The sequence below is a fragment of the Mustela nigripes genome, chromosome 13 (assembly GCF_022355385.1).
Source record: "Mustela nigripes isolate SB6536 chromosome 13, MUSNIG.SB6536, whole genome shotgun sequence".
NCBI lineage: Eukaryota > Metazoa > Chordata > Mammalia > Carnivora > Mustelidae > Mustela > Mustela nigripes.
Window position 1 is genome coordinate 44,525,161 of NC_081569.1, and position 26,732 is coordinate 44,551,892.

At 46.0% G+C, this 26,732-nt stretch overlaps 1 protein-coding gene across 8 annotated transcripts in view; it reads left to right on the forward strand.

Annotated features, from left to right (window-relative positions):
- The window catches only part of ANKDD1A (ankyrin repeat and death domain containing 1A), a 43,171-nt gene that overhangs the window by 8,956 nt on the left and 7,483 nt on the right, over positions 1 to 26,732 (forward strand). For 3 of the 8 annotated variants that reach the window (XM_059372257.1, XM_059372260.1, XM_059372254.1), the window contains exons 4-12: positions 898 to 996; positions 6,627 to 6,731; positions 7,430 to 7,528; positions 10,511 to 10,609; positions 10,995 to 11,093; positions 13,429 to 13,527; positions 23,494 to 23,592; positions 24,643 to 24,741; positions 26,017 to 26,112. In XM_059372257.1, the coding sequence (XP_059228240.1) occupies positions 898 to 996; positions 6,627 to 6,731; positions 7,430 to 7,528; positions 10,511 to 10,609; positions 10,995 to 11,093; positions 13,429 to 13,527; positions 23,494 to 23,592; positions 24,643 to 24,741; positions 26,017 to 26,112 (894 nt within the window). Of the gene's footprint in view, positions 1 to 897; positions 997 to 6,626; positions 6,732 to 7,429; positions 7,529 to 10,510; positions 10,610 to 10,994; positions 11,094 to 12,605; positions 13,066 to 13,428; positions 13,528 to 23,493; positions 23,593 to 24,642; positions 24,742 to 26,016; positions 26,113 to 26,732 lie in introns of those variants that run through there. The other 5 variants (XM_059372255.1, XM_059372256.1, XM_059372259.1 and 2 more) reach the window with 5 other exon arrangements.

Below are 26,732 nucleotides of genomic sequence, written 5' to 3' on the forward strand. Positions count from 1 at the left end.
GCCTGCAGAAGTGCCTGTCTGCAGGCACAAGCCATCCGCCTGGAGGCTGTCCTATAGGAGAGTCAAACAGTGGTTCCCAAACACCAGTCTTCACCAGCCACAGCAAACCAGAAAATAAGAACAATGTAGTATGTTTTTCATGAAGCTGTATTTGCAAAGAGCATACTCTGAGATTAGTTTCTCCCCAATTTTTTTATGTTAAAATGTTCCTTCTTTATTAAATGATGGGGAGAATAGATGGTAGCTGTTATTTATTTATCCATCCATCCATCCAGAGACAGCATGAGTGGCGGAGGGACTAAGGAAGAGGGAGCAAGAGAAGCCCAAGCAGGCTCCACACCCAGCGCAGAGTCTGATGTGGGCGTCTCATGACCCAGGAGATCATGACCTGAGCAGATATCAAGAGTTGGATGCTTAACCGGCTGAGCCACCCAGGCACCCCTATTTTAAAATTTTATTTAGCAAAAACAAAAGTTTGCAATAGTGTCTCAGCCTCTTAAAAAAATGCCACGGAGGGACACCCGGGTGGCTCAATTGGTTACGTGTCTGCCTTCTGCTCCGGTCAAGATCCCAGGGTCCTGGGATTGAACCTTGTGTCCAGCTCCCTGCTCCGTGGGGAATCTGCTCTTCCCTCTCCCTCTGCCTCCCCCCCCCCCCCCACTCGTGAGCTCGCTCTCTCTCTCTTTCTCTCAAATAAATAAATACAATCTTTTCAAAAATTTAAAAAATAAAAAAATGCCATGGTTTTTACGTTCATTAAGCTTAGCGACTCTCTGGCTTGGGTGGCACTTATGGTCCCTTACGGTTGTATGATTTTCAGTGCAGACATGGGCCCAGGTGGCACAGCCACACCTGCTCACATTCACCTCAACTCCTCCCCCTTGTCCTCTCCCCCAGTTTGGGATGAACGCGCTTCTCCTGTCTGCCTGGTTCGGCCACTTACAGATCCTCCAGATCCTGGTCAACTCTGGGGCCAAGATCCACTGTGAGAACAAGGTAAGGCCTCAGTGGGGAGCCCCCTTGCTCTCCGAGTCCCTGCCCCCTCTGTTCCCCTGCCCTGCTGCACTGGCCTGCCCCCACCTCTGCCATCTACCCCCCCTCTTCCCCCTCCTTCTCCCCACATGGCTCTGCCATCCCAGCTTGCCCCACCTTCTGAGGACCCTCCAGAAGCCCCAGCTGAACTCAGCCTGTGAAGTTGGGGTACTTGCTGTTTCCACTGGGGCTGGGAGAGGTGCTCGGGTGCCTTTCCTGTCAGCATTAAAAGCCTCTTTCTTCTAGTGCCCCTGACCCATGACCACTCTATTATGTTGGGACAGTCCCTGTCCCTCTGGGCAGCCTCCTTATTCACACAGGAGAAATCAAAGTAACACCCTCAGAGGGTGGTTAGAAGATTTCACGAGAGAGGCTGGGGCCTCCTCCCACCTCCCGCTCGGCCCTGGCTCCCTTGTGGTGCGGTGAGGTGGAAGGAGTAAAGTTCTGGTTGCCAAACCCTGGGACCTTGGGCAAATTACGTAAGCATCCTGAGCCTCAGTTTCCCCTTGGAAAATGGGGGTGCTAGTCCTCACCTCTGAGCTGGGGGAGCAGCTCAGTGTTGTGTGTAAAGTGTTTGGCTCAGTGCCTGCATGTTAGGGAGCCTGGTGCTCCCGCGCTGCTCACCCGGGTGCTCTGGGAGGAAGGAAGGCCCAGGGAGTCAGAGTGCCAGGGATCCCAGCACTGGTGTCTTACCTTTTCGGGGGTCAGTGGTCCTTATGAAAACGCAAAATTTCTGGACCAGAGCTGTCAGCCAGGAGTTCTCAATCCGGGTCCTTAGAGAAAATTCAAAGTGGAGGAAAAAAAGGACATTTCTGTTTTCATTAACTTCTACTTAAAAATTGAGCATTTTTTTCTTTCAATGATGAAAGAATGCAAGAGTGGAAGGGGCATGGTCTCTTGAGGCCACAGCTGGGAAGTCACGATACCATTTCCACCATATTCTATTGCTCGGAGCCCATTGCCTTGCCAGCCTGGCTTCAGGGGATGGAGAATATTGGATCCCCTCCACTCCCCTTGTTGGGTAGAGTAGCACAATCCTGTTGCTTTGGGTTTTTCCAGGGGTGGGAGAAATAGTTGTGGCCTTTTTTTTTCCCCAAAAACTTTATTTATTTATTTGACAGAGAGAGAAAGATCACAAGTAGGCAGAGAGGCAGGCAGAGAGAGAAGGGAAAGCAGGCTTCCTGCTGAGCAGAGAGCCAGATGCAGGGCTCCATTCCAGGACCCTGAGACCATGACCTGAGCGGGAGGCAGAGGTTTAACCCACTGAGCCACCCAGGCGCCCCAGTTGTAGCCATCTTTGCAAGTGGTCCCTCCAACTACCTTTCTGTCCCTTGTTCAAGGTCCTCCCTGGAGGTATTCAGCCCACTTGCAAAGGAGCCTTGAGCCAGGCCATGGCTGGGCCACAGTCCCTTTGGCCCTGGAGATTTTTTTTCCCTGCTATTTACCTGACTCTGCTTTGCCAGGGAATGGTGATATCTAGAGTTTTACTAAACTGTAGACTGCATGAAAATTTCAGCAATTTTCCCATGAATGTCCTATGAAGTATTTAGTCATCTTGTCTCCTTACTCTCCTCCGATCTTGCGATAGTTTCTGTCTATCCTTGTTTTTCACGACCTTGACGCTTTTGAAGAGTTCCAGTCGGGCATTTTGTACGCTGTCCTTTAATTCCGGTTTGTCTGATATTTTTCTCATGATTAGATTCTCATGATTAGATTGGGGAAAGAAAACCAGGGGTTAGGTGTCTTTCACTGTCTCCTATCAGGGTGCATAGGACACTGCCCAGTGACAAAGCAAACACTAATTAATTAAGTAACTCTATGCCCAACATGGGGCTTGAACTAATGACCCCAAGATCAAGAGTCACATGCTTTTCTGACTGAGCCAGCCAGGTGCCCCCAAAACGTAAACAGTTTGGTAGTAAGTTTGATGTCCTTTAATCAGAAGAAAAAATTTCCTGGGTGGAGGGACTACAGCCCTTCAAAGCAGTTGAACACTCTTCTCGAGGGATTTGGGGCAAGAACGAATTTCGCAGAGACCCAAAAGCAACAACCCAGAAATGGCAGGACTGGCTGCTAGGGGAATTTCCTTGTAAGGCGGACAGGTTCTGTTTTCTAGGGTAGGGGCTAGTTAGTACCGCTGAATGTGTGTTAGGTTGTCACTGGTGTATGTTCCTATAAGTGCAGGCTGAGGTAGATTTATATACATAGATCGATAGATAGATAGATTTGAGAGAAAGAGAGAACACAAGCAGCAGTGAGGAGCAGAGGGAGAGAGAGAAGCAGACACCATGCTCACTGAGCAGGGAACCTGACAAGCAGGGTTAGAGCCCCGGACCCTGGGATCATGACCTGAGCTGAAGGCAGGTATTTAACTGACTGAGCCACCCAGGTGCCCTTGAAGTAGGTTCAGATTTGTGACCTGGGCCAGGTCACTGGGCAGCCTCTATTTTGTAGGTCTTGATAGAAGAGATATCAGTAACAATATGGCCTGTCACTGGTGATGTTACCTTGATCCAGTTCTGACCCCAATTCCAATGTGTGTGTTTTTCCATATCACAAGTAGTTCAATTCTCAATGGACACTGACTGGGGGTCCCACAAATTTAGCCCAATTCCAACACTATCTGCCTGGAGATAGCATCAGATTCCCCTGGTTAAGGGCTCAGTCCCACAAGACCACCCCCATTACAGAAGTCAGTCCCTCACCTGGGGTTCTGACCGACTGGCTATAAATCAGAGGTTCCCATGACCTTCTCATTAGGGTTGGTTAATTTGCTGGAGGGGCTCACAGAACTCATGAAACAAGTTTACTCACTGGATCCCAAATTTATTCCAAAGGATATTAAAGGACACAAATCAATAGCCAGATGTAGAGACACCTGGGTGAGGTCGCGAACAAAGGAACTTCTGTCCTTGAGGAGTGTGGGATCCAGCCTGTGGATGCATTCTTTGTTCACCAACCTGGAAGTTCTCCCAACCCTGTCCTTTTGCATTTTTTTTTTTTTTAAAGATTTTTTTTAATTTATTTATTTGATGGAGAGAGATCACAAGTAGGTAGAGAGGCAGGCAGAGAGAGAGAGGAGGAGGAAACAGGCTCCCTGCCGAGCAGAGAGCCCGATGCGGGACTCGATCCCAGGACCCTGAGATCATGACCTGAGCCGAAGGCAGGGGCTTAACCCACTGAGCCACCCAGGCGCCCCGTCCTTTTGCATTTTTATAGAGGCTTCATTTCACTGACTTGATAGATTAAGTCCTTGGTCATTGGTGATTGACTCAACCTCCAGCCTCTCTCCCCTCCCTAGAGGTCAGGGAGTGGGACTTAAAGTTCTAACTCTCTAATTGAATTGGTTTCCCAGGAAACCAGCCCCCATCTTCAGGTTACCTTGGGCTTTCCTTGCCAGCAAATTAACATAACAATAGACACTTTAATCACTCTGTACACTTAGAAAATTCCAAGGATTTTAGGAGCTCTGTGCCAGAAACAGGACGAAATACGTATTTCTTATTATAAACCATAATTTCACACTTGATCATGTGGTTATGTGGTCTTAGCCAGGTTTCTCCACTGGAATGTTAGCATTTTACCCCCTTACCTACTCTATTGTTAGAAATTCTATGGTTTTAGGGGCGCCTGGGTGGCTCAGTGGGTTAAGCCTCTGCCTTGGCTCAGGTCAGGATCCCAGTATCAAGCTGATAAGGGGGGTTGGTTGTCGTCTCTGCTCAGCGGGGAGCCTGCTCCCCCTCCCCTTCCCCTACTTGCCTCTCCGCCTACTTGTGATGTCTCTCTCTTTGTCAAATATATAAATAAAAATCTTTAAAAAAAATTCTATGAGTTTAATTTGCATTTCAATAATGACTAATGATGTTAGGTATCTTTTTATGTGCTTATTTGCCATCCATATACCTTCTTTGTGTCCAAATGATTTTTTAATTGGGTTGTTTAATATCTCATTGATGAGCTTTTAGAGTTCTTTATAAATTTTGGAATCATTTCAAAATAAATTACAGACATCACTATACTTACCTCTAAATACTTCAGCATGCATAACTTTAACTAGAATTCAATTTCTTTACCTAAAATGAAATATAGAAATCTTAAGTTCATAGTCACTGAGATTTGACAGATTTTACTCCAGTGTAATCCAAAGCACTGTCAAAATGTACAACATCATTCAGTATATTGATTTTTATGACCCATCGATGGTTGCAATCCATTTGAAAAACAGGGCTCCAAACACTCCAGCTATAATGCAAGGCCTTGATAGAAGCTCTGGGCTATAAACGTAGGATTTGCAAATGTCCCTCACTTAAATATTTCTTCTGGGTCCAAGAGACCTTCTTCCAGCCTACACCTCTTTTGTGGCCACTTCTCCTCTGTTAAAAAACAAAATTCAAGTGAGTAAATTTAAAGATCTAATTGGCTTAATTCAATGATTCATGAATTGGGCGGCATCCCATCTAGCAAACAGAAGGGAGCTCTGGGGAGCTGTGCAAAATGAAAGACTTTTATAGGCAAAAGGCAGTGAGGCAAGGAAGTTATTCTAGCAAAGACTGGATTGTTTTAGGCAAGATCACCTTCCTTTGGGGGCGAGGGGGGGGGGGGGGGGGGGGGGGTCTGTCAGGTGGATTTCTTCCCCAGTGTTAACCAGGAAATTCCAGACTGACTGGTTAAGATTACTTATCTGGGGGCGCCTGGGTGGCTGGTTTGGTTGAGCGGCTGCCTTCGGCTCGGGTCACAGTCCCGGGGTCCCGGGATCCAGTTCCGCATTGGGCTCCCGGCTCCATGGGGAGTCTGCTTCTCCCTCTGACCTTCTCGCTTCTCATGCTCTCTCTCACTGTCTCTCTCTCAAATAAATAAATAAAAATCTTAAAAAAAAAAAAAAAGATTACTTATCTGGGAGAGGCTGAGGCTGTAGTTAGGTTAGGAATGGTGATGTGGGTGGGCCTTAGCACAAGTGACTCCATCATGAGTATACTTTCTCCTTTTTCAACACCTCCTAGACCCTGCAGACCCCATCAGCTCTCAGCCCTCCCCAAACGTGAGGAGGTGACCTCCTAGAGACAGATCCTGGGGACTTTAGTCACCTTATTTCTCATGTGGGGCCCTATCAAGACAAGCAGATGTTGTAAACATGGAAGAATGTTGGGGGGGGGGTTATTCTAGGGACTGTCAATGCTGTACGACCTCACCTTACATCCTGAGTTATTTATCAGGGTATAAAAAACTTTCTGTAGGTGATGCTGTCCAACCCCCTCAGCAACCCACTGAGGTAGTCTGGGGTTATCCTGATTTAACCTAGGAGAAAATGGAGGCTCGTGGAGGTACAGATAACTTGTTCAAGACCGCACTGCACTGCTGACCAGTGTTGGAGCTGGGATTGGGACTCTGGCATCCTGACTCCCACCAGCCCCAGTGAGGCTGAGTGGGCACCTGTGGTGGCCCAGGGGCCCATCCCCATTTACATACTGTGTTGTTTCCATGGGAAAGCTGTGCTCTGGGTTGCAAACACTCACCGTCTGCGAGAGAGCCAGGGTGTGAGAAGGGCCCTCTTCATAGACTGTAGGGACCACCCTGGTCTACCACCTTGTTTCCAGGATGGCCTGACCTTACTACACTGTGCAGCCCAAAAAGGCCACATGCCGGTGCTGGCGTTCATAATGGAGGACCTGGAGGACGTGCCCTTGGACCATGCTGACAAAGTGAGAGTGGCCTCGAGGCTGCTTGTCCTTCCCATTGGGTTTGGGGCTCCTGGGGCCACTCTTGCCCATTCCTTAAGTGCATCCTTTTGAGCTATGGGTAGTGCAGATTGGACTCCACTTCAGGGAACTGCTGGTCTAGAAGGGGTGTTAGGGCACAAATGAGTGGGACACAGGAGGAAAATGGTCAGTTCCCTCAGAGAGGACAGGTTAGAGAGATGGGAGCCACTGCTTCCTGCTTCCTAGAGGAGGTGGCATTTAGTGAGTAAACTGGATTTTGTTGGTAAGATTGGAAAGCAGGGAGATTTTGTAAATAGAAGAACATTGTTAGGGCTTTAGAACTGGAAAAGGGCCCTTTGAATGTGAGTTGAGATGGACTGGAATTTTGGGAGGGGGAGCCAGGGCCATGTTGGGAGCCCCTTTGTGGAAATTTCCACCACTTCACGCCTTAGAAATTGGTCCTGTATTCAGCAGGCAGCAGGGAGCCACAGAAGGATTTCAGTGAGCTGGGGGGAGGGGGGACGACCCAGTAGGTCTTGCTGGAAAGTTGGGTCTGGGCTTTCCAGGTCAGGTGTGAAGGGCAATGGAAGGGGAGAGTTCCTGAGGCAAGAGAGGCCCCTGCAAGCCCTGAGTGGGTGGCTAGGTGGGCAGTGTGCCTCCTACAGGGTACAGAAGGGTCACTTTCTTTCCTACCTGGTCAGCTGGGAAGGACGGCATTCCACCGGGCGGCCGAGCACGGGCAGCTGGATGCTCTGGACTTCCTTGTGGGCTCTGGCTGTGACCACAGTGTGAAAGACAAGGTACTGTAACTGGGTTCCAGGGGCAGTCCAAGCTCTGGGCTCCTGACCAGGGTGGGCGCTGGCGGCTGACCTGCACCAACTTCTGGCGCCGGCATGCTGGAGGGGCAGACGGCTTAAGGACCAGAGAGGGTCTGATGTTTGTCTGGCAGGCATTTTTCGAGCGAGTGCTATGGGCCCGTCCTGTGCTGCACTCACGTGAGGAGCCCAAAGATCTCTGAGACACAGGTTTTCATTCAAGGAACCTGGGTGGCCACATTGGTAGAAAGTTGTGGCCAGCTGTGGGGAGCTGGGATGGCAAGTCTGTTGGCCGGTGGTGCTGCCAGGGTGGGTTTGACAGGATTTTGATGCCCTTGGGGCTGTCTGGTGCTGGGAGTGAGGAGAAGAGTTAGGGGATGGTGGTAGCCATGTACCTCCTGGTTATTTACCTTCTGTGTCATTTAGTCATCTAAGTGGTCATGACAGAAATAGGATGAAAGCCTGGAGGAGGGAGCAGTTGGCGGAGGGTGGAGAGCTTCAGGCAGGATTTCACCAGTCTGAGGAGAGCTGAGGGCTGGGCCAGTGGAGACTATCCTGAAAATGACTCTTATCAGTGGGCCATTGTGAATCATTAGGCAAGTATGTTGCAGCAAATTCCAAACAACGCTCCAATAAAGGGACAAACTCCATTATTAATCTTCTGATTAATGTGCTTGGCCGGGATAGAGGAGTTCTGTTTATAAGCTAATGATAGGCAAATGCACACAGGGGCTTAGAACGGCAAGTGTCCTTCACTGGGGACTAGTTCGACCTTCTCGTTTTATAGATGGGAGGTCCAGAGAGGGGGATGCTTTAGCCAAGGTCACAGAGCAACACAGAGGTTGGGCTGATGCCCCGCCCAGGGCTACTGCCTCCTGAGGCATTGAGCCCTTGGGGTTTGCATGGAATCCAGCTGTTCACACTCATCCTCTTAGTCCTGAGAATCAAATCAGGCTGATTTCCTTCATTCTGGAAAGGGGCTAAGCAGGTCATGCTCTGGGCTATGTTGTGATGGCTATTGGCCAGGAACCAGGAGCACAGAAAGGAGTGAAGGACAGCCCCTGCCAGGATGCATCTAGCTCAGAGGTAATAATAGGATTGCACTCAGGGTGCCAGGAGGGTGGGGGCACACAAACTGGAAAGCAAGAAAAGCCCAGCTTTGATCCTTACCCAGAATTTTGTAATCAGAAATTCTAGAAAGAAGCTTTCAAAATTGCTTGCCCATATTGGCACACCTGGGTGGCTTAGTCAGTTAAGCATCTGTCTTCAGCTCGGTCGTGATCCTGGGGTGCTGGGATCGAGCCCTGTCTTGGGCTTCTGGCTCACTGGGGAATCTGCTTCTCTGGCTAGCCTCTTCTAGCTTTCTTCCTCTTTGCTGGGACCCCCTTCACCATCTACTTGACCTCTGCAGAAAGATCCCATTAAAAAAAAAAAAAAAGATTTCTTTATTTTTAGAGGGGAAGGTGGGGCAGAGGGAGAGAAGCAGACTCCCCGCCAAGTTTGGAGCCTGATATGGGTCTCCATCTCAGGACCCTGAGATCATGACCTTAGCTGAAATCAAGAGTCAGACCCTTAACTGACTGAGCCTCCAGCTGCCCTGCAGAAAGATCCCGTTAAGAACAACCCCAATCTGCGCTTGGCAAGAGCCACTTCTGATACAAAGAGCAGCGTGCCCTTTGCCACACCCAGGGGAGCCATCTCCCTTGGCTGTGTCGCATCACCTTTAGACTTCTCAAGTGTGAGACAGCCACCAGCCCTGTGGCTCTCAAGTGCCAGGAGTCACATGTCAGTCTCTCCATCACAGTATTTACTCATTGGACAAATATTTTACTGAATGTCTGCCACATGCCCCAGACCCTATTCTAGGCACTTGGGGAAACACTGGAGAACAAAAATAGCAATCCCTGCCCTTGAGGTGTTTTTGTTATAAACAATAAGCACAGTATATAAGCAAATTATAGTGTGTTAGTTTATCAGTGCTATGGGGGGAAAAGGGAAGGAAAAGTCCAGCAAGATTAGGTGATCAGGAGGACGGGAGGGTGAGAGTTGCAGGTTTTTTTTTTTTTTTATATGTATTTTTAAAGATTTTATTTATTTATTTGACAGACAGATCACAAGTAGGCAGAGAGGCAGCAGAGAGAGAGAGGAGGAAACAGGCTCCCTGCCGATCAGAGAGCCTGATGCAGGGCTTGATCCCAGGATCCTGGGATCACAACCTGAGCTGAAGGCAGAGGCTTTAACCCACTGAGCCACCCAGGCACCCCTGAGAGTTGCAGCTTTATTTTAAGATTTTATTATTTGAGAGGGAGAGAGCACACACATGAGTGACAGCACAAGCGATAAGGGGATGGGCAGAGGGAGAAGCAGCAGACTCCCCACTGAGCCCCAATGCAGGGCTCGATCCCAGAACTCCGACATTGTGCCCTGAGCCAAAGGCACTGCCTGAGCCCCCCAGGTGCCCCTGGAGTTGCAGTTTTAAATAGTGTGGTCAGCAGGGCCACAGTCTTCAATGAGAAGCTACCACCTTGAACTGGGCCATGCAGCTGGCTGCCTGGGCACATCCTGAGCGCCAAGGACAGTCCTTGGAGCTGTGGCCTTGAGCAGGGGGAGGGGATGGATCTAGGATGGCTCAAGGAGGGACTGGCTTTAGACAGGGGCATGCAAAGTAGGGATTTTTTTACCCCCACGTATTGTGTCTGCCTTCAAATGTAAGGAAAGACCAAGACTTGGACCTTGGAAGTGCCCCTGGCTGTAGTTCGAGGCATATTTCTCAGGGGCAGGGAGACATTGGCCCAGCATTCGGGGCTGCAGTTTTTCATAGACTTGCTCTGTGACCCTAGATGTGTCACTTCCCCTCTCTGGACCTCAGCTTCCATGTCTATACAATGAGGGGCATTTCCAGCAGGTCCCCAGGGCCTTCAAGGGTCTGTGATTCTACCAGTCCCTCGGGAGTCCTTCTGCCTGCAGGAGGGGAACACGGCCCTTCACCTGGCTGCTGGCCGGGGCCACCTGGCTGTGCTGCAGCGGCTTGTGGACATCAGGCTGGACCTGGAGGAGCAGAACGCGGTGAGTCACCGCCCAGAGGAGGCAGAGACGCTTGCTTGCTCCCTGCTTTCAAGGAACGGACGGCCCAAGGTGCAGCCTGATTGTCCCCTGCTAGAGGCTTCCTGGAGTGAGAAGGCATAGACCGAGGGCAGGGGGCGGGGCAGCTTGCAGGGTGAGACCCTGAGCAGGGATGTGGAGGCGGAAGCCAATGTATCACATGCTCCTCAACGTGAGAAAATCGGGTACGGGGCTCAGGGAACCACGGAAAATGACCCAGATTGTTGTCCTCAGTAGCATGACCATGGAGAGCTCCTAGTGCTCTGGAGCCCTAGCGCAAGGGGTCCTCTCATCTCAGAGTCTGGCCTCAGCCTCCCTGCCATCCTCACACTCGCCCCGTGTGTTTCAGGAAGGTCTGACTGCCCTGCACGCGGCGGCTGAAGGTGTCCACCCTGACTGTGTACAGCTGCTCCTTGAGGCTGGGAGCTGTGTGAATGCCCTCACCCAGGTAGTCAGTCCTCCCCCGGGGGACAGATGTCTGCCCTTGGCTTCTGAACCCTAACTCTAACCTTGCCAATGATTCCTGAATGTGTGTAAATAGGGGCCCTCAGGCCTCAGGCCCCGGGGGTCTGCTCTTGGCTTTTCCGCTGCTGAGCCCTGTGACCGAGGGCAAGTCACTTCAATTCGATGAGCCTCATCTCCCAGCTATAAAATGGGGACGCTATGTAGTCACGTTCTTCCATTGCTGGGAGGAGTAAATATACCTCCCAGCATTCAGGGGTGCTAGAAGCTTGACACCTGTTTGTGTCTTCTTATTGCTGGGTACTTGATATTTTGTGGGCCCCCTTTACAAGTTACTTCAGAAAAATTCCCCCTGTTATGCTGATGAAGAATCAGAAGCTTAGAGAGATCCAGTGACTTTCACCAGTCACAAGCCAGCAAAAAGCCAAGCTGAGGCTGAAAAGCCTGTTCCCTAGACTGCAGAGCTCATGGCCTGGAAGGTTTGCCTTGCCTGTGCATGAGCCACCCCAGCGCCCAGAGCTGGAGCCCAGGACAGGCCTCCTCTCTACCTCACTACTGACTCCTTAAGCAGCCACTGGAAATTCTCTGTGTGTCCTGGAACGGGGTATCGTGGCCTTAGGTAGGGAGTTGCCGTTTTTTGTTTTGTTTTGCTTTTTACTTTTATTTATTTATTTTTTTATTTATTTAAGATTTTATTTATTTATTTGACAGACAGAGATCACAAGTAGGCAGAGAGGCAGGCAGAGAGAGAGAGAGAGAGAGAGGGAAGCAGGCTTCCTGCGGAGCAGAGAGCCCGATGCGGGGCTCGATCCCAGGACCCTGAGATCATGACCTGAGCCGAAGGCAGCAGCCCAAACCACTGAGCCACCCAGGCGCCCCTGCTTTTTACTTTTAGATCAATGACAATCTCTCTTCACTGATTGAATAGCTTCAGAGTTTGGAATTCTCTATATGTTCTAAATTTCAATAATAAAGCAATAATAATAAATAAAATATAATAGCAAAAACAGTTTAAAAGCCCGGGAATTAAGATAGTATGCGAATAATGTTTAACACAAAAGAAGGCAATCAAGGAGAAACAGAAGAACAAAAAGGACAGGAAACATGTAGAAAATAAGTAGCAAAATGGCAAATGTAAATTCAATAACATCAGTGTTAACCTCCCCCAAACGTGAATACTACTTCGTAAGTCACAAAACACTTAATTTGCAGAATTTCCCTAGCAGGTACACCTTGCTGCCCTAGGGTGTTGGGATGGGACCAAGAGCCATCCTGAGGGGGAAAGTAGCTGCCCCAGGGAAACCCCGTGTGTCCTCACATCTGCGTGGTGCTCCTCTTTGAGCAGCAGCCCTTTCTCTACGCCCAGAGCAGTGCTCGGGACTGGGAGGGGACGTAGAGGTGAAGTGTCAAGCCCGTGTCCCTAGCAGGAGCAGCATAGGAGTTTAGGGACCGGGGAGGTCGTGTCCATCTGGTGGACATGGGCAGGGCTGGAGCTGCCCACTGCCCTGGGCCCTGTGCTCTCGCCTTGGTTTGCAGTTTCTGGCAGGGGACACATTCTATCTGGACACCTCACCCCTCGCAGGGCCTCTGAAATGGGGGCTGACTCAAAGTGATTACATTTCCGGCTGGGAGGTGGACTAGTTCCCACTCACCCTGTGCACAGTTCAGACAGGACTTTGGGAGAGTGAGCAGCTCGTCCCAGTTTGCCTCACACTGCCCTGGTTTTCAAACTGAAAGTCCTGGGGAACAGTCTGGGCAGTCTGGGACAGCTGGTCGTCTAGAGGGGTCCGCCTGGTGGAGCGGAGCGGGGTAGCTCATGTGGGTTGCTGTTTGGCTGGGGGTGGGCTTGGATTGAAAGGGGGCACTCAGAAGGCCCATCGGGATGAAGCCTTGCCCCAGTGCTTCCCGGCTCCCGACTGGACGGCTGAGACCAGCTCTGGCAGGGTTGTGTGTACCAGGTACAGTTTGCTTTGTGCTGGCAAATCTTACTTGCTCCCCTCTTTGAAAACCTGAGTATACCCCGCATGTCTTTACCAGCCTAGGAGTTGTGTGGGCTTTGATGTATGTTCTGCAGTTTGTGACAGGAAGTGGGGAGAAGCCAGGACCATGGTGAGCTCCTTTTACTAGTCACCAGGCCTGGGCAAGGCATTGATTTCTCCAGCCTCAGGGTTCAAGAGGGTAATCATCCCAGAGGGGTGTGTGTTTGTGTGTGTGTGTGAGAGAGGGAGAGAGAGAGACAGACAGACAAATGGAATAATGGATACCAAAGCCCCACTGTGAGGGACTTTCAGGACAGGGCACTGATGCCTTTTTCCCTCTAGAAAAAACAGAGCTGTCTCCACTATGCAGTCCTCGGTGGCTCTGAAGACATGGCCCGGACCCTCATCCACGCAGGAGGCCACACCAACATGGCTGATCATGTAAGTGTGGGGGCCTGGGTTGAAGGGGTCCCCACTGCAAAGTCCCCATGACTTCCCTGATAAAGCACAGCACAGACAGGTGCTTTGGGCCCCTGGGGTTGGGATGAGGGCCAGGACTGGAGGGCCTGGTAGCTAGCATGAGGGAGGGTCAGATAAGCTTTTTTCTAGGACAGGGTTAGCAAACAAGGTGCATTTCCTCCCAAGTGAGTTATTCGCATGTGTTCTCCACTTATTTAGCCATTGGGACTTAGTGATGGTCTTTTATTTTACAAATCTAGCCTCTTGGCTGTTCATTTTTTGCTTATGTTGTGTGGTACACTCACAGGGGACAGTATATTCTTGTGGTTTAGACACAGACTTTGTTAGACAACCTGGCTTTGAGGCCTGGCAGGGCCTGTCACAAACTGAATGACCTTGAGCAAGTTGCTTTGACCTCCCTGGGCCTTTGTTTCTTTATCTTTAGGTACTATTATTAGTCCTATTATGTAAATGAGGAACTATCTATTGTTTAAATTAGAAAGGAGTCATTTCTTTTTCTTTTGTTTTTATTTGTTTTTTAGAGGTCATTTCTTAAATAAGCACTATATTTAAAATTAGTAAGAACAATATAGCACAGTTCATCGGAACAGAGAGAAAGAAGGCATCCCTAATCCCAGCAACCCAGTAAAGCAATGACTTTTCTTTATTCCCTTCCAGTTTCTTCATATGTGTACTAGTACCTCTAGCTATAAAGAATCCAGGCTAAGGCAGAATTCTGGAAAGGGGGATGCTTATTTGTTTTTAACCATCAAGACACCAGAATTTTGATTCGAGTCCAGTGGGAACTATCCAAAACTATGTTGCTAGCTTTTCTAGCAACCATTTTTTAAAATTAACATATAATGTATGATTTGCCCCAGGGGTACAGGTCTGTGAATCGTTCGTTAGGCTAACACACTTCACAACACTCACCATAGCTCATACCCTCCCCAATGTCCCCTCCCCAATGTGCATCACCCAGCCACCCCATTCCTCCCCACCACCCTCAGCAACCCTCAGTTTGTTTTGTAAGATGAAGAGTCTCTTATGGTTTGTCTCCCTCCCGATCCCATCTTGTTTTATTTTTTCCTTCCCTGCCTCCAACACCCCCCACGTTGCCTCTCAAATTCCTCATATCAGGGAGATCGTATGAAAATTGTCTTTCTCTGATTGACTTCTTTCACTCAGCATAATACCCTCTAGTTCCATCCACCTCGTTGCAAATGGCAAGATTTCATTTCTCTTGATGGCTGCGTATTCCACTGTACATATATACCACGTCTTCTTTATCTATTCATCTGTTGATGGACATCTAGGGTCTTTCTATAGTTTGGCTATTGTGGACATTCTAGCGACCATTTTTTAAAAAATTATTTATTTATTTAGATTTTTTTTTCTAGCAACCATTTTTAATGCCAGATGTGGTTCAATGACTACATCACACTTAACAGTTCCTCAGCTGTTGAGTATTTGTTTTTGACTTTGTCAGGATAAATAATGATTTATGAACATCTTTATGGCTTGTAACTTTGTATTTTCTTTTGCATCATATATGAATTCTCCAAATAGGATTTCTGGGTCAGGTGGTAAAAACATTATTGTGATTCTTCATGTAATTTGTTAAATCCTTTCTAGAAAGGTCAGATTACGTAGCCCCCAATAATTTATAAGTGACCTTTCACCAATATTAGGTATTAACATTTCTATAAATTTCATAGTTAAGCGATTCTTTGTTATTGCTTTATTTAGAATCTCTTTGATTGCTGTTGACCCTGAATTTTCCCAGGAATTTGTTTTTCTAGTTGAAGTTCTTCTATTGTGAGTTATTTCTTCTAATCTTTTGTCTATACTTGTGTGGATTTTCTTTAACCAATTTCTTTGAGGTTATTACTCTTGGATCATAATATATGTTGCTGTTGCTTGCTCTAACAACTTTTCGACATGTCGAAGTTGTAACTGTGTAATCACAGGTATTCTTGATGCAAGTTTTGAATTTTTTTATTTTTATTATTTTTTTAAATTTTATTTATTTATTTGACAGACAGAGATCACGAGTAGGCAGAGAGGCAGGCAGAGAGAGAGGAGGAAGCAGGCTCCATGCTGAGCAGAGAGCCCGATGCGGGGCTCGATCCCAGGACCCTAGGATCACGACCTGAGCCGAAGGCAGAGGCCTTAACCCACTGAGCCACCCAGGCACCCCACAAGTTTTGAATTTTAATTTAGGAATCTTCTAGCCATGATTTGATTTTTGATGTTTGACTCTTTAATTCTCCTACACTGTATTTTTTTTTTTTAAAGATTTTATTTATTTGACAGAGAGAGAGGGAACACAAGGAGGGGGAGTGGAAGAGGGAGAAGTAGGCTTCCCGCAGAGCAGGGAGCCTGATGTGGGCCTCCATCCTAGGACCCTGGGATCATAATTTGAGCCGAAGGCAGACGCTTAGTGACGGAGCCAGCCGGGTACTCTACACTGTATTTTTTTGTATATAGTATGATGTATTACTCAATAGATTTCCCCCTCCCAATTTTTTAAAATATTTCTATGTTAGGTACATTTATTAAATAATTATAACATTTTTTAGCACTTTCTCATTCTTTCCTTTATCACATATTTGCATTTTGATATATGATAGGCTCTATGTCTGGGCAAGTGATTCTCTTTCAATAAGTTGTATGTGTAATCTTTTGCTGGTACCATAGCATTTTAAGTATTGTTGCCTCCTAATTTGTTCTAAAGTCATATAAAGCTCATCTTCTTAAATATCCTAACCTTTTATCCTTTTACATGCTCACATGTTTATTTTTCCAGCTGAGAGCTGTGTTTTTTTCGATTAAAAAATCAACTTAAGGGTGCCTGTGGGTTAAGCCGCTGCCTTTGGCTCAGGTCATGATCTCAGGGTCCTGGGATCGAGTCCCGCATCGGGCTCTCTGCTCAGCAGGGAGCCTGCTTCCTCCTCTCTCTCTCTGCCTGCCTCTCTGCCTACTTGTAATCTCTCTCTGTCAAATAAATAAATAAAATCTTTAAAAAAAAATCAACTTAAGGTGGGGCGCCTGGGTGGCTCAGTGGGTTAGGGCCTCTACCTTCGGCTCAGGTCATGATCCTAGGGTCCTGGGATCAAGCCCCAAATTGGGCTCTCTGCTCCACAGACAGCCTGCTTCCTCCTCTCTCTCTGCCTGCCTCTCTGCCTACTTGTGATTTCTCTCTGTTAAATAAATAAAATATTAAAAAAAATCAACTTAAGCGTACCAAATCAACATACAGAAACCTTTTGCATTTCTGTACACTAATAATGAAACAGCAGAAAGTGAAATTAAGAGAACAATCCCACATCACATCAATAAGAGAAAGGATAAAAACCATATTATTTCAATAGATGTGGAAAATGCATACAACAAAGTACAATATCCATTTGTGATAAAAGGCCTCTGCAAAGTAGGTCTAGAAGGAACATATCTCAACATAATCAAGGTGTTATATGAAAAATCCACAGCCAACATCATACTTAATGGAGAAAAACTGAGAGCTTTTCCACTAAGTTCAGTAACAAGGAAAGGATGTCCACTATCACCACTTTTATTCAACACTGGAAGCCCTAGCCACAGCAATTAGACAACACAGACAAATAAAAGGCATCCAAATTGGTAAGGAAGAAGTAAAACTCTCATTATTTGCAGATGACATGATACAATGTACAGAAAATCTTAAAGACTCACCAAGAAACTACTAGGGATGATAAATGAATTCAGTAAAGTTGTAGGATATAAAATCAATGTACAGAAATCTGTTGCATTCCTATACGCTAATAATGAAATAGTAGAAAGTGAAATTAAGAAAATAATCACATCTACAATTGCACCAGAAACAATAAAATATCTAGGAATGAACTTAACCAAAGAGGTGAAATACCTGTACTCTGACAACTATAAAACACTGATGAAAGAAATTCAAGTTGATGCAAAGAAATGGAAAGACATTCCATGCTCAGGGTTGGAAGAACAAATATTAAAATGTCTATAACACCCAAAGCAGTCTACAGATTTAATGCAAACCCTCTCAAAATACCAACAGCATGTTTCACAGAGCTAGATCAAACAATCCTAAAATTTGTATGGAACCACAAAGACCCTGAATAACCAAAACAATCTTGAAAAAGGAGAACAAAATTGGAGGTATCATAATTCCAGACTTCAAGTTATATTTCAAAGCTGTAGCAGTTAAAACAGTATAGTACTGACATAAAAACAGAAACACAGATCAATGAAATAGAACAGAAAATGAACCCACAATTACATGGTCAATTAATCTTTGATAAAAGAGGAATGTACATACAATGGGAAGAAGAATCTGTTCAACAAATAGTGCTGGGGAAACTGGGCAGCCACATGCAGAAGAATGAAACTGGACCACTTCCACCACACACAAAAATAAGCTCAAAATGGATAAAAGACCTAAATGTGAGACCTGAAACCAGAAAAATCCTTGAAGAGAACACAGGCAGTAATTTCTCTGACATTGGCCATAGCAACTTTTTTTTTTTTTTTAAAGAATTTTCATTTATTAAGGCGTGCCTGGGTAGCTAAATTGGTTAAGAATTTTCATTTATGGGGCGCCTGGGTGGCTCAGTGGGTTAAGCCGCTGCCTTCGGCTCAGGTCATGATCCCAATGTCCTGGGATTGAGCCCTACATCGGGCTCTCTGCTCAGCAGGAAGCCTGCTTCCTCCTCGTTCTCTGCCTGCCTCTCTGCCTACTTGTGATCTCTCTCTCTCTCTGTCAAATAAATAAATAAATAATCTAAAAAAAAAAAAGAATTTTCATTTATTTATTTTTGAAAGGGAGAGAGAGAGAGAGCACAAGCAGGGGGAGGGGCAGGCAGAGGGAGAAGCAGACTCCCCACTGATCAGGGGTCTGGGTGTGGGACTTGATCCCAGGGTCCTGGGCCAAAGGTGGTCGTTTAATGCACTGAGCCCCACAAGCACCCAGCCATAGCTACTTTTTTCTAGAAAGGTCTCTGGAGGCAAGGGAAACAAAAGCAAAAATAAACAATTGGGACTACATCAAAATTAAAAGCTTCTGTACAGCAAACACTCAACAAAACTAAAAGGCAATAGGATGGGAGAAGATATTTGCAAATGACGTATCTGATAAAGGGTTAGTGATCCAAAATCTATAAAGACTCAACACCCAAAAAACAAATAATCCAATTTAAAAATGGACAGAAGACACAGACATTTCTCCAAAGAAGACATCCAGATGGCCAATACACACAAGAAAAGATGCTCAATGTGTCATCATGAGGGAAATGCAAATCAAAACTACAATGACAGATCACCTCATACAGGTCAGAATGGCTAAAATAAAAAACACAAATAACAAGTGTTCATGAGGATGTGGAAAAAAGGAATCCTCTTGCACTGTTGGTGGGAATGCAAACTGGTGCAGCCACTCTGGAAAACAGTGTGGATATTCCTCAAAAAATTAAAAATAGAGCTACCCTATGATCCAGTAATTGCACTACTGGATATTTACTTGAAAAATATAAAACCACTAATTCAAAGAGATACATGCACCCCTATGTTTATTGAAGCATTATTTACAATAGCCAGACTATGGAAACAGTTCAAGTGTCCATTGATAGGTAAATGGATAAAGAAAGTGTGGTATATATAGTAAATGGAATATTATTCAGCCAAATCTTGCCATTTGCAACAACACGGATGGAGCTAGAACATATAACGCTAAGGAAATAAGTCAGTTAGAGAAAGACAAATACCACATGATTTTGGTCATATGTGGAATTTATGAATCAAAACAAACAAGCAAAGGAAAAAAAAAGAGAGAGAGAGGGGCAAACCAAGAAACAGACTCTTAACTTTAGAGAACAAACTAATGGTTGCCAGAGGGGAGATGGGTGGAGGGATGGATAAAACAGGTCATGGGAATTAAAGAGTACACATTATCATGATGAAAAAAAAAAATAACAACACAGAACTATTCCCCTGAAACAAATGATATATATTAAGAAAAAGATTAATAAAAAAATAAATAAAATTTAAAAACCAATAAAAGATTTAGAATAATCATTGTAGGACTATAAATTAATTGGAGATAATTAAAATGATTTTAATATTTACTCTTCTTTTTTTTTTTTTTAAAGATTTTATTTATTTATTTGACAGACAGAGATCACAAGTAGGCAGAGAGAGAGAGAGAGGGAAGCAGGCTCCCCGCTAAGCAGAGAGCCCGACGCGGGACTCGATCCAAGGACCCTGAGATCATGACCTGAGCGGCTTAACCCACTGAGCCACCCAGGTGCCCCAATATTTACTCTTCTGTAGGAATATATCTCTCTACATATTTGAATAAAACTTTAAACCCACCAACAAAGTTGAACTTAAAAATTTTTTTAAAGAAATGAAACATAAAAGGAAGTTTGGAAAACAGAATCATCCAGATTTTTACTACCCTGGCACAAATATTCTTCTTTATTTACTCTCTCTCTCTCTCTCTGCCTCCAATGTTGACAACAAAGATTTCTTCCTGGTAAGTTGTTTACCTTTTCATTTGGGCTAGGTTTGCCCCTATATATTTACTTATATTATTTTTGTTACATTTACATTTTTTAAAAAAGTGAAAATAATCTGCTGGTAGTAACAGTGTCAAAAGACACAGTCCTAAAGAGTGAAGATCTAACAAGTCAAATCTGATGTTTTTCCTTTGCTTTTTTAATATTGTTTCTACGCCTGGTAAATGAATCTCTTTGCTCCTAACTTCAAAATAATTTGTTCTCTTCTAATTTTTTCATAAGTTGATTTTTAAAGATTTATCTTATTTATCATTTATTTAAGTAATCTCTACACCCAACATGGGCTTGAATTCACAACCCCAAGATCAAGAGTTGCATGCTCTTCTGAGCCAGCCAAACACCCCTCCATAAAATTTTAAAAGCCAACTTTTTAAATATCAGATTTTTTAAAAAATCAAATTTTAAATATCTATGGTATCAAACAGGGATCGATGTGTATTTTTCCTTCCAAAATGGCTGACTACTTATCTCAACACCTCTTACTTAATAAGCCTCCCTTTTGTGACACATCTTATTAAATACTTAAATTTAATGGACTATTACAATGAACTGTTTCCTGTAGAGGTTTCGTGCTCTTTCCGCCCCTGTTGAGGGCTGATTCAGTTAACACAGCGGCCACCCCTAGTGTCTGTTCATCAGAGGCAACCTCAACCTCTGTTCACTCTTCTAAAAGAGCAGACACTCCCATTTGTTCCCCCATCTCTGATGACTTTCTGCCTCCGAGGGAATCTGCTTTCTTCTTAGCATTTGGCACAACTGATAGGACAAGTTGTTTCTTGTGTTTATTGTCAGTTTTCCCCAACTGAATGCAAACTCTTTGCTGATGCTGTTGCTGATGATGCTTTGTCTGTTCTGTCCACTGCTGGATCCTCAGAGCCTAGAATGTACTTTGCACACAGTGGACAATCTATACATATTCACTGAATGCATGAATACCAGCTAAACATTCACCAACTTCAGCTACCTCTATCTGCTGGTCCAGGAGGACCAGTGTTCTGCTAGCTGGGGATCTTTGGCTGCCTCTAGTATGGATGTCCCCTCCCTCTGATGCAAGGCAATAGAGCCAATACTATGAGCCAATACTGCAGCATGGGGCCATCCTGGTCTCTTTTAGGGATGCCCTGCCCTCCTCTGTCCTTTCAGATTGCTGCAAGATGTGGCTCATATGTGTAATAAAAACAGTTATTGGGGGGTACCTGGGTTAACCAGTTGGTTAAGCATCTGCCTTCGGCTCAGGTCATGATCCTGGAGTCCCAGGATGGAGGCCTGCATCAGGCTCCTTGCTCAGCAGGGAGCCTGCTTCTCCCTCTGCCTGTTGCTCCCTTGCTCATTCTTTCTCTCTGACCCCCCCCCCCCCAAAAAAAAAATCAGTGCGGTTTAGGAGTGCAGAGTGTAACAGATGGGTGGTAGGGGTGGAAGAAGACTTTCACTAGGTATCTTGTGTACTTTTTCGTTCTTTTGTTTTTTATAAATAAAATGTAAAACAACTAAAATCTAAAACAACTAAAAACAACTTTCTCTCTTTCTACTCCCCTTTCAGACCACATTCCCCCAGATGTGTTTCCAGGACAACTGAGGCTAGATCTGGTGTATTTGCTTATCTTATCTCCATAGTTTGCAGCTTCCTGGAAAGCCAGTCCTTTTAGTTCTGACAAGTTTCCAGAACTTGTTTCTCACCTGAGATGTGCATTTGAGCCAGTTTCAGTCTCTGCTCATTTAATGGCACAGCGCACATTTTTCAGGTCGGATTTTGATTTCACAGCCATTCAGCAATGATCTGAAGACACTGTTGAAATTCTTAGAGTAGTTTTACTTGGGTTTAAAAATTTTTTTTTCTAGGGATGCCTGGGTGGCTCAGTTGGTTGAGCCACTGCCTTCAGCTTGGGTCTGATCCCAGGGTCCTGGGATTGAGTCCCACATCGGGCTCCTTGCTCAGCGGGGAGCCTGCTTCTCTTCTGCCTGCCACTTTGCCTGCTTGTACTCTCTCTCTGACAAATAAATAAAATCTTTAAAAAAAATTTTTTTTTCTAGATGTGTTTCAGAATCCTTTTTGGTATTTATTGAAATTTGGGTATGGGATCACATTAAACTTATAAGAGAATATGATCATCTTTCTAATTTATTTCCACTAGGAGCATGAAGTCTTGCTATTTCTTTGTCTTCTTTTCTATCCCTCAGTGATGTTATATGGCTTTATTTTGCCTTTGATATGTCCATTAACAATTATACTCTTCATAGATACTTTGTATTTTGGGCTGTCATGGAGAAGATATCTTTTAAAAAATATGTCATTTCTTGTAGGGATTCAAAACAGGAATGCTATTGACTTGGGTTTTATCTTCTGTATGACTTTGAATTAATTTTACTACAGTTTTTTTGGGGGGGGGAGTAATAACTTTTTTAACCTGTCTAGATATACAATCACATTGCCTACAAAATCATCGTATAGTTTAAATTTTCTTTTCCAATATCAATAAACCTTTTTCATTTTTTTTATTTTTAAAAATTTCTGGCCTAAACTAATAGACATTGGTAGAAGACATTTTTATCATTTTGTGTGTCTGTGTGTGTTCTGTTCTATAATCTTTTTATACTCAATATATGAGGGTGTTTTTCTACCATCAATCTTACTGGCTTTGTACTATTCCTCTATGTCTGTGTCACTATATCACCAAGTGTCAAGGATGGCAGTATCGCCACTTTGTCGATTGGTCAGGAGGGAGTCATACGGGACCATAGATGAAGGAGTCTTCCAGCCTTGAGAGAGGCCTTGGATGTGTGTTGGACTTGTGAGGTCTCTGTTCTGGTCCCGGCTGACTCTCTCATTCATTCCTTTCACGCATAAACAGTAATCGGCACCTACCTCGGTGCTCAGGGGAGAAACTCCCAGTAACACAAGGTTCTTGTTAGCTATGGGCAAGTCATTTATGTCTTCTGAACCTCAGCGTTCCTCTTCATAAGAAGAAAATACTAGTAACACCATTTCTATATACGCTGCCTAGGTTCATGTGTGGATTCAATGAGATATTAAAGAATTTTTAGGAAACATCACTTGTTAGATGAAGAGTCCGGAGAAGGGAAATGACTTGCCCACAGTCACATAGTGAGTTCCTGGGATAGCAAGGTCTCAAACTTGGATCTTCAGGCTCCCACCCAACTTACAATGCAGAAACTCCAGGGTTTTAGCCTTTGGGGCTATGGATTCCTTGAGCCAATGATGTCCTCCAAGGAGCACAAAGGGCCAAACCGAAAAGCACTTTTTGTATACAGCCTTCCCTCTGTCCACCCCCAGCACTAACCTACCAACCTGTGAGGGCCATCCTGGGAGGGACCCATAGGATGACCCATGTGTCTCCTCCCCCAGCAGGGTGTCTCTCCTCTGCACCTAGCTGTAAAACACAACTTCCCTGCCTTGGTCCAGCTCCTCCTCGATGCCGGTAGCGACCTGGATGCCATAGACAACGTAAGTGGTTGCAGAAACCATTTGGGCCCTGGAGGGCTTCTGGGCACCCTCCCAGGCTGGCAGGGCTTGGCTGCCATCTCCTAGCCTGGCTCAGAGCTGAGAAATTACTTCTTTAGTTTGTAAAAGAGCTGTGTGAATATTTGTTGAAGGGAATGGCATTTTATCAACCATTCCTCTATTTGGAACATTTTGGTGGTTTCCACGTTGCTGCCACGGTCCATCAAACACTCCAGTAAACATCTTCCTACGTTCTACTGTCTCCTTTCACTGATTTTTTTAATCTCCGCTTTGGGAAAATTTCCAGGGCAGGGATGAGTGGGTCAGTCTTGTGTCACAAGAGGCCCCTGAGTCCTGAAGTTGTGCTCAGTCAGGAGCCCTTTCAATTCCTGTTCCCCACATGCCTCCCCCCAACCATGTAGTCCTCAGTGCCTGTACCTACAACCACAAGCAGTGGAAAGCAACTTGACAAGATGCAGCACATACCTTCAAAATGATCAGGCTTTGCGCTTCAGTGAATTGGGCCTCAAGAAATACATTAGAAGCTCATGCACAAAGATACCCATTGCAACACTGCTTATCAATCTTCAATTTGCAAATGGCCCAAATATTTAATAATAGAGAAATGATCAGGTAGATTATGGGTTAGACACAGATTACTATGGAGCTGTTAAAAATGGGCTTTATAATATGTGGACAAGTTTGGTAGAAAAATGGATGCAAAATATATAGATGGGATGATCTCATGTAAAATCAATAAACCAAAAGCATTCTACATTAAAGACTAGAAGAATTATACTGGGCTCGTTACAGAGATTGACTTTGCTAGCAAGTGGTATTTTTTTCCTTTGTTCGTTCTGCTTTTTTGTTTTTATCAAGTTTTCTCTGGTACTGAGTTTATGACTAAACCCATCTTACTCCCTCCCATAACTTCTTAGAGAAACTTGTTAAGACGCAGTTAGAAGTGTACCCACCTTGGACCTGTTCTGGTTTGAGTTTTGGGCCACTTGTACATGCTTTTCTACTCTCCTATCCCCTTGGCTTCTTCCCCAGAGGCAGCAGACACCCCTCCACCTTGCGGCTGAGCATGCCAGGCAGGACATAGCGGAGATGCTCCTCATCGCGGGGGTTAACTTGAACCTGAGAGATAAGGTACATCTGCTCCCAACCAGCCTCCGTTTCAAGCTTTCATGGCTTCCTCTTTGCCAGAGACCCTACTACAAAAACCTCCTGTTCTCAGACTGTTGAAAGCTTCCCATCCTTTTCTTTTCTTTTCTTTTAAGATTTTATATATTTGTCAGAAAGAGAGAGAGAAAGCGCACAAGCAGGCAGAGAGGCAGGCAGAGGTGGAGAGAGAGGCGGAGAGAGAGGCAGGCTCCCCGCCGAGCAAGGAGCCCCATGCGGTACTCAATCCCAGGACGCCGGGATCATGACCTGTGCCAAAGGCAGCGGCTTAACCCACTGAGCCACCCAGGCGTCCCCAAAGCTTCCCATCCTTTATATACTAGCTCAGATGCTGCTTCCACCAGGAAGCCTTCCTAGCCCTCCTCCCCTTCCTCCTTTGAGGTCCCTCAGGACTTAGCCTGCCCTTCTGCTAGTCTGGAACTATGAGGTGGTTGTCTTCTGTTTCATGATCCCTCAGATTTTGAGCTCTTTGAGTTGCCCATTGGTGAGGGGGAGGAGTAGAGAAGTATCACATCACCGTCTCACAGTCCCCTACATGTGGGTCAGGGGTAGGGAAGCTTCCTGGCTCTTTGTGCCTGGGGCGGGGTGGGGGGTGCTACTCCCTCAGGTGGCCAGAGATTCCAGATGAGCTGATGACTTGTTATAAGGCTAAGGAGGTCACAAGCTTGTGAGGGAAAGGGGCTTGCACAATCCTTGACATGGTGTGTGGAAGAGCTGTGGGGGGTGAAGGGGGGTGCCAGAAATAGGCCCTGAGGCTAGACCTGGAGGGGGGCTCCCTGGCTTGAGCTGGGCCCCAGGGCAGCTGGCCAGGTGCGAGGAGAAGCTTCCCAACTCCCTGCACCTGCCTGGAGATTGAGGCCAGCCCTGTGTGGGATGCCTGGAGCAAAAGGCCTGAGGGGGGCGGGCAGACGTGACTTGACGATCCCAGTCCCCCTCTCTGGGCTCTGGTTTCAGCTGAGAAGCAGGCCAGGTGACCCCTATTTCATAGGTGATGTTGAAGAGTTATGCAGGCTGAGTTTCATATGCTCTAAGACTTCCTAAATCTAAACAAGAGACAGTTGCTGGAATTACTGCCTCATTCTTCCCATGCCTTCCATGCCCCTCGTCATGCCCAGAAAACATTTCTGCTCTCCTTTTTACTGGAAGCCGCTTTCTTAGGGGCAGAACGTTTGCAGCAGGTGCTAGAGGCCACCCTACAGCCCTCCTGTAGCAACTCTGGCTTCCCTTACTTCTTCCTCGCAGCAAGGGAAAACCGCCCTGGCAGTGGCCGCTCGCAGCAACCACGTCAGCCTCGTGGACATGATCATAAAGGCTGATCGCCTCTACACGTGGGAGAAGGTAGGGACACCCTGCACAAGGTCTGTCCATATTGCAGAGGGAGCGGCCAAGGCGTGAGGTGGGGCTGGCTTTGAACCCCAGCCCTGACCCAATTCAGGTCCCCGCACTACCCACCCTTGTTTCCAAGGAGGGGATAATCCTGACCTTACCCACCACCACGGCTGTCTATTAGCATCTGGAGCTGAGTGAGCCAAAGTAGTCTGGGGCCGGGCCAGAGTGGAGGTAGCACGGATGCCATTAGAGTGCCGGGCGGATGGACGCATGTGCGCATGCCTGTGTGTGCGAGGAACGAGATGGCAAATTGGTTTCCGCTCACTGCCATCCCCAGGTGACTGGGATTGCTGCTGGGGGTACTGTCTCCAGGCAACTTTCTGAGTCCAGAAGGAAAGAGTGCCGGGATGGATTAGTGATGCCTGCTGAGGAACTGGGGAAGAAGAGTAGATATAAGATCATGCTTTTCCAGTCGCCAGTAAATGGGGTCAGGTAGGGAGGGCCTTTTGTTTTGTTTTTGTTTTTTGTCTTTGAGGTTGTTTTTATAGTTGGAAAATAATGTTTGCATTTACCTCACTTTTAAAAATTAGTAATTTATCAACAAATTTTAAAACCTGGTTTTCCTTGGG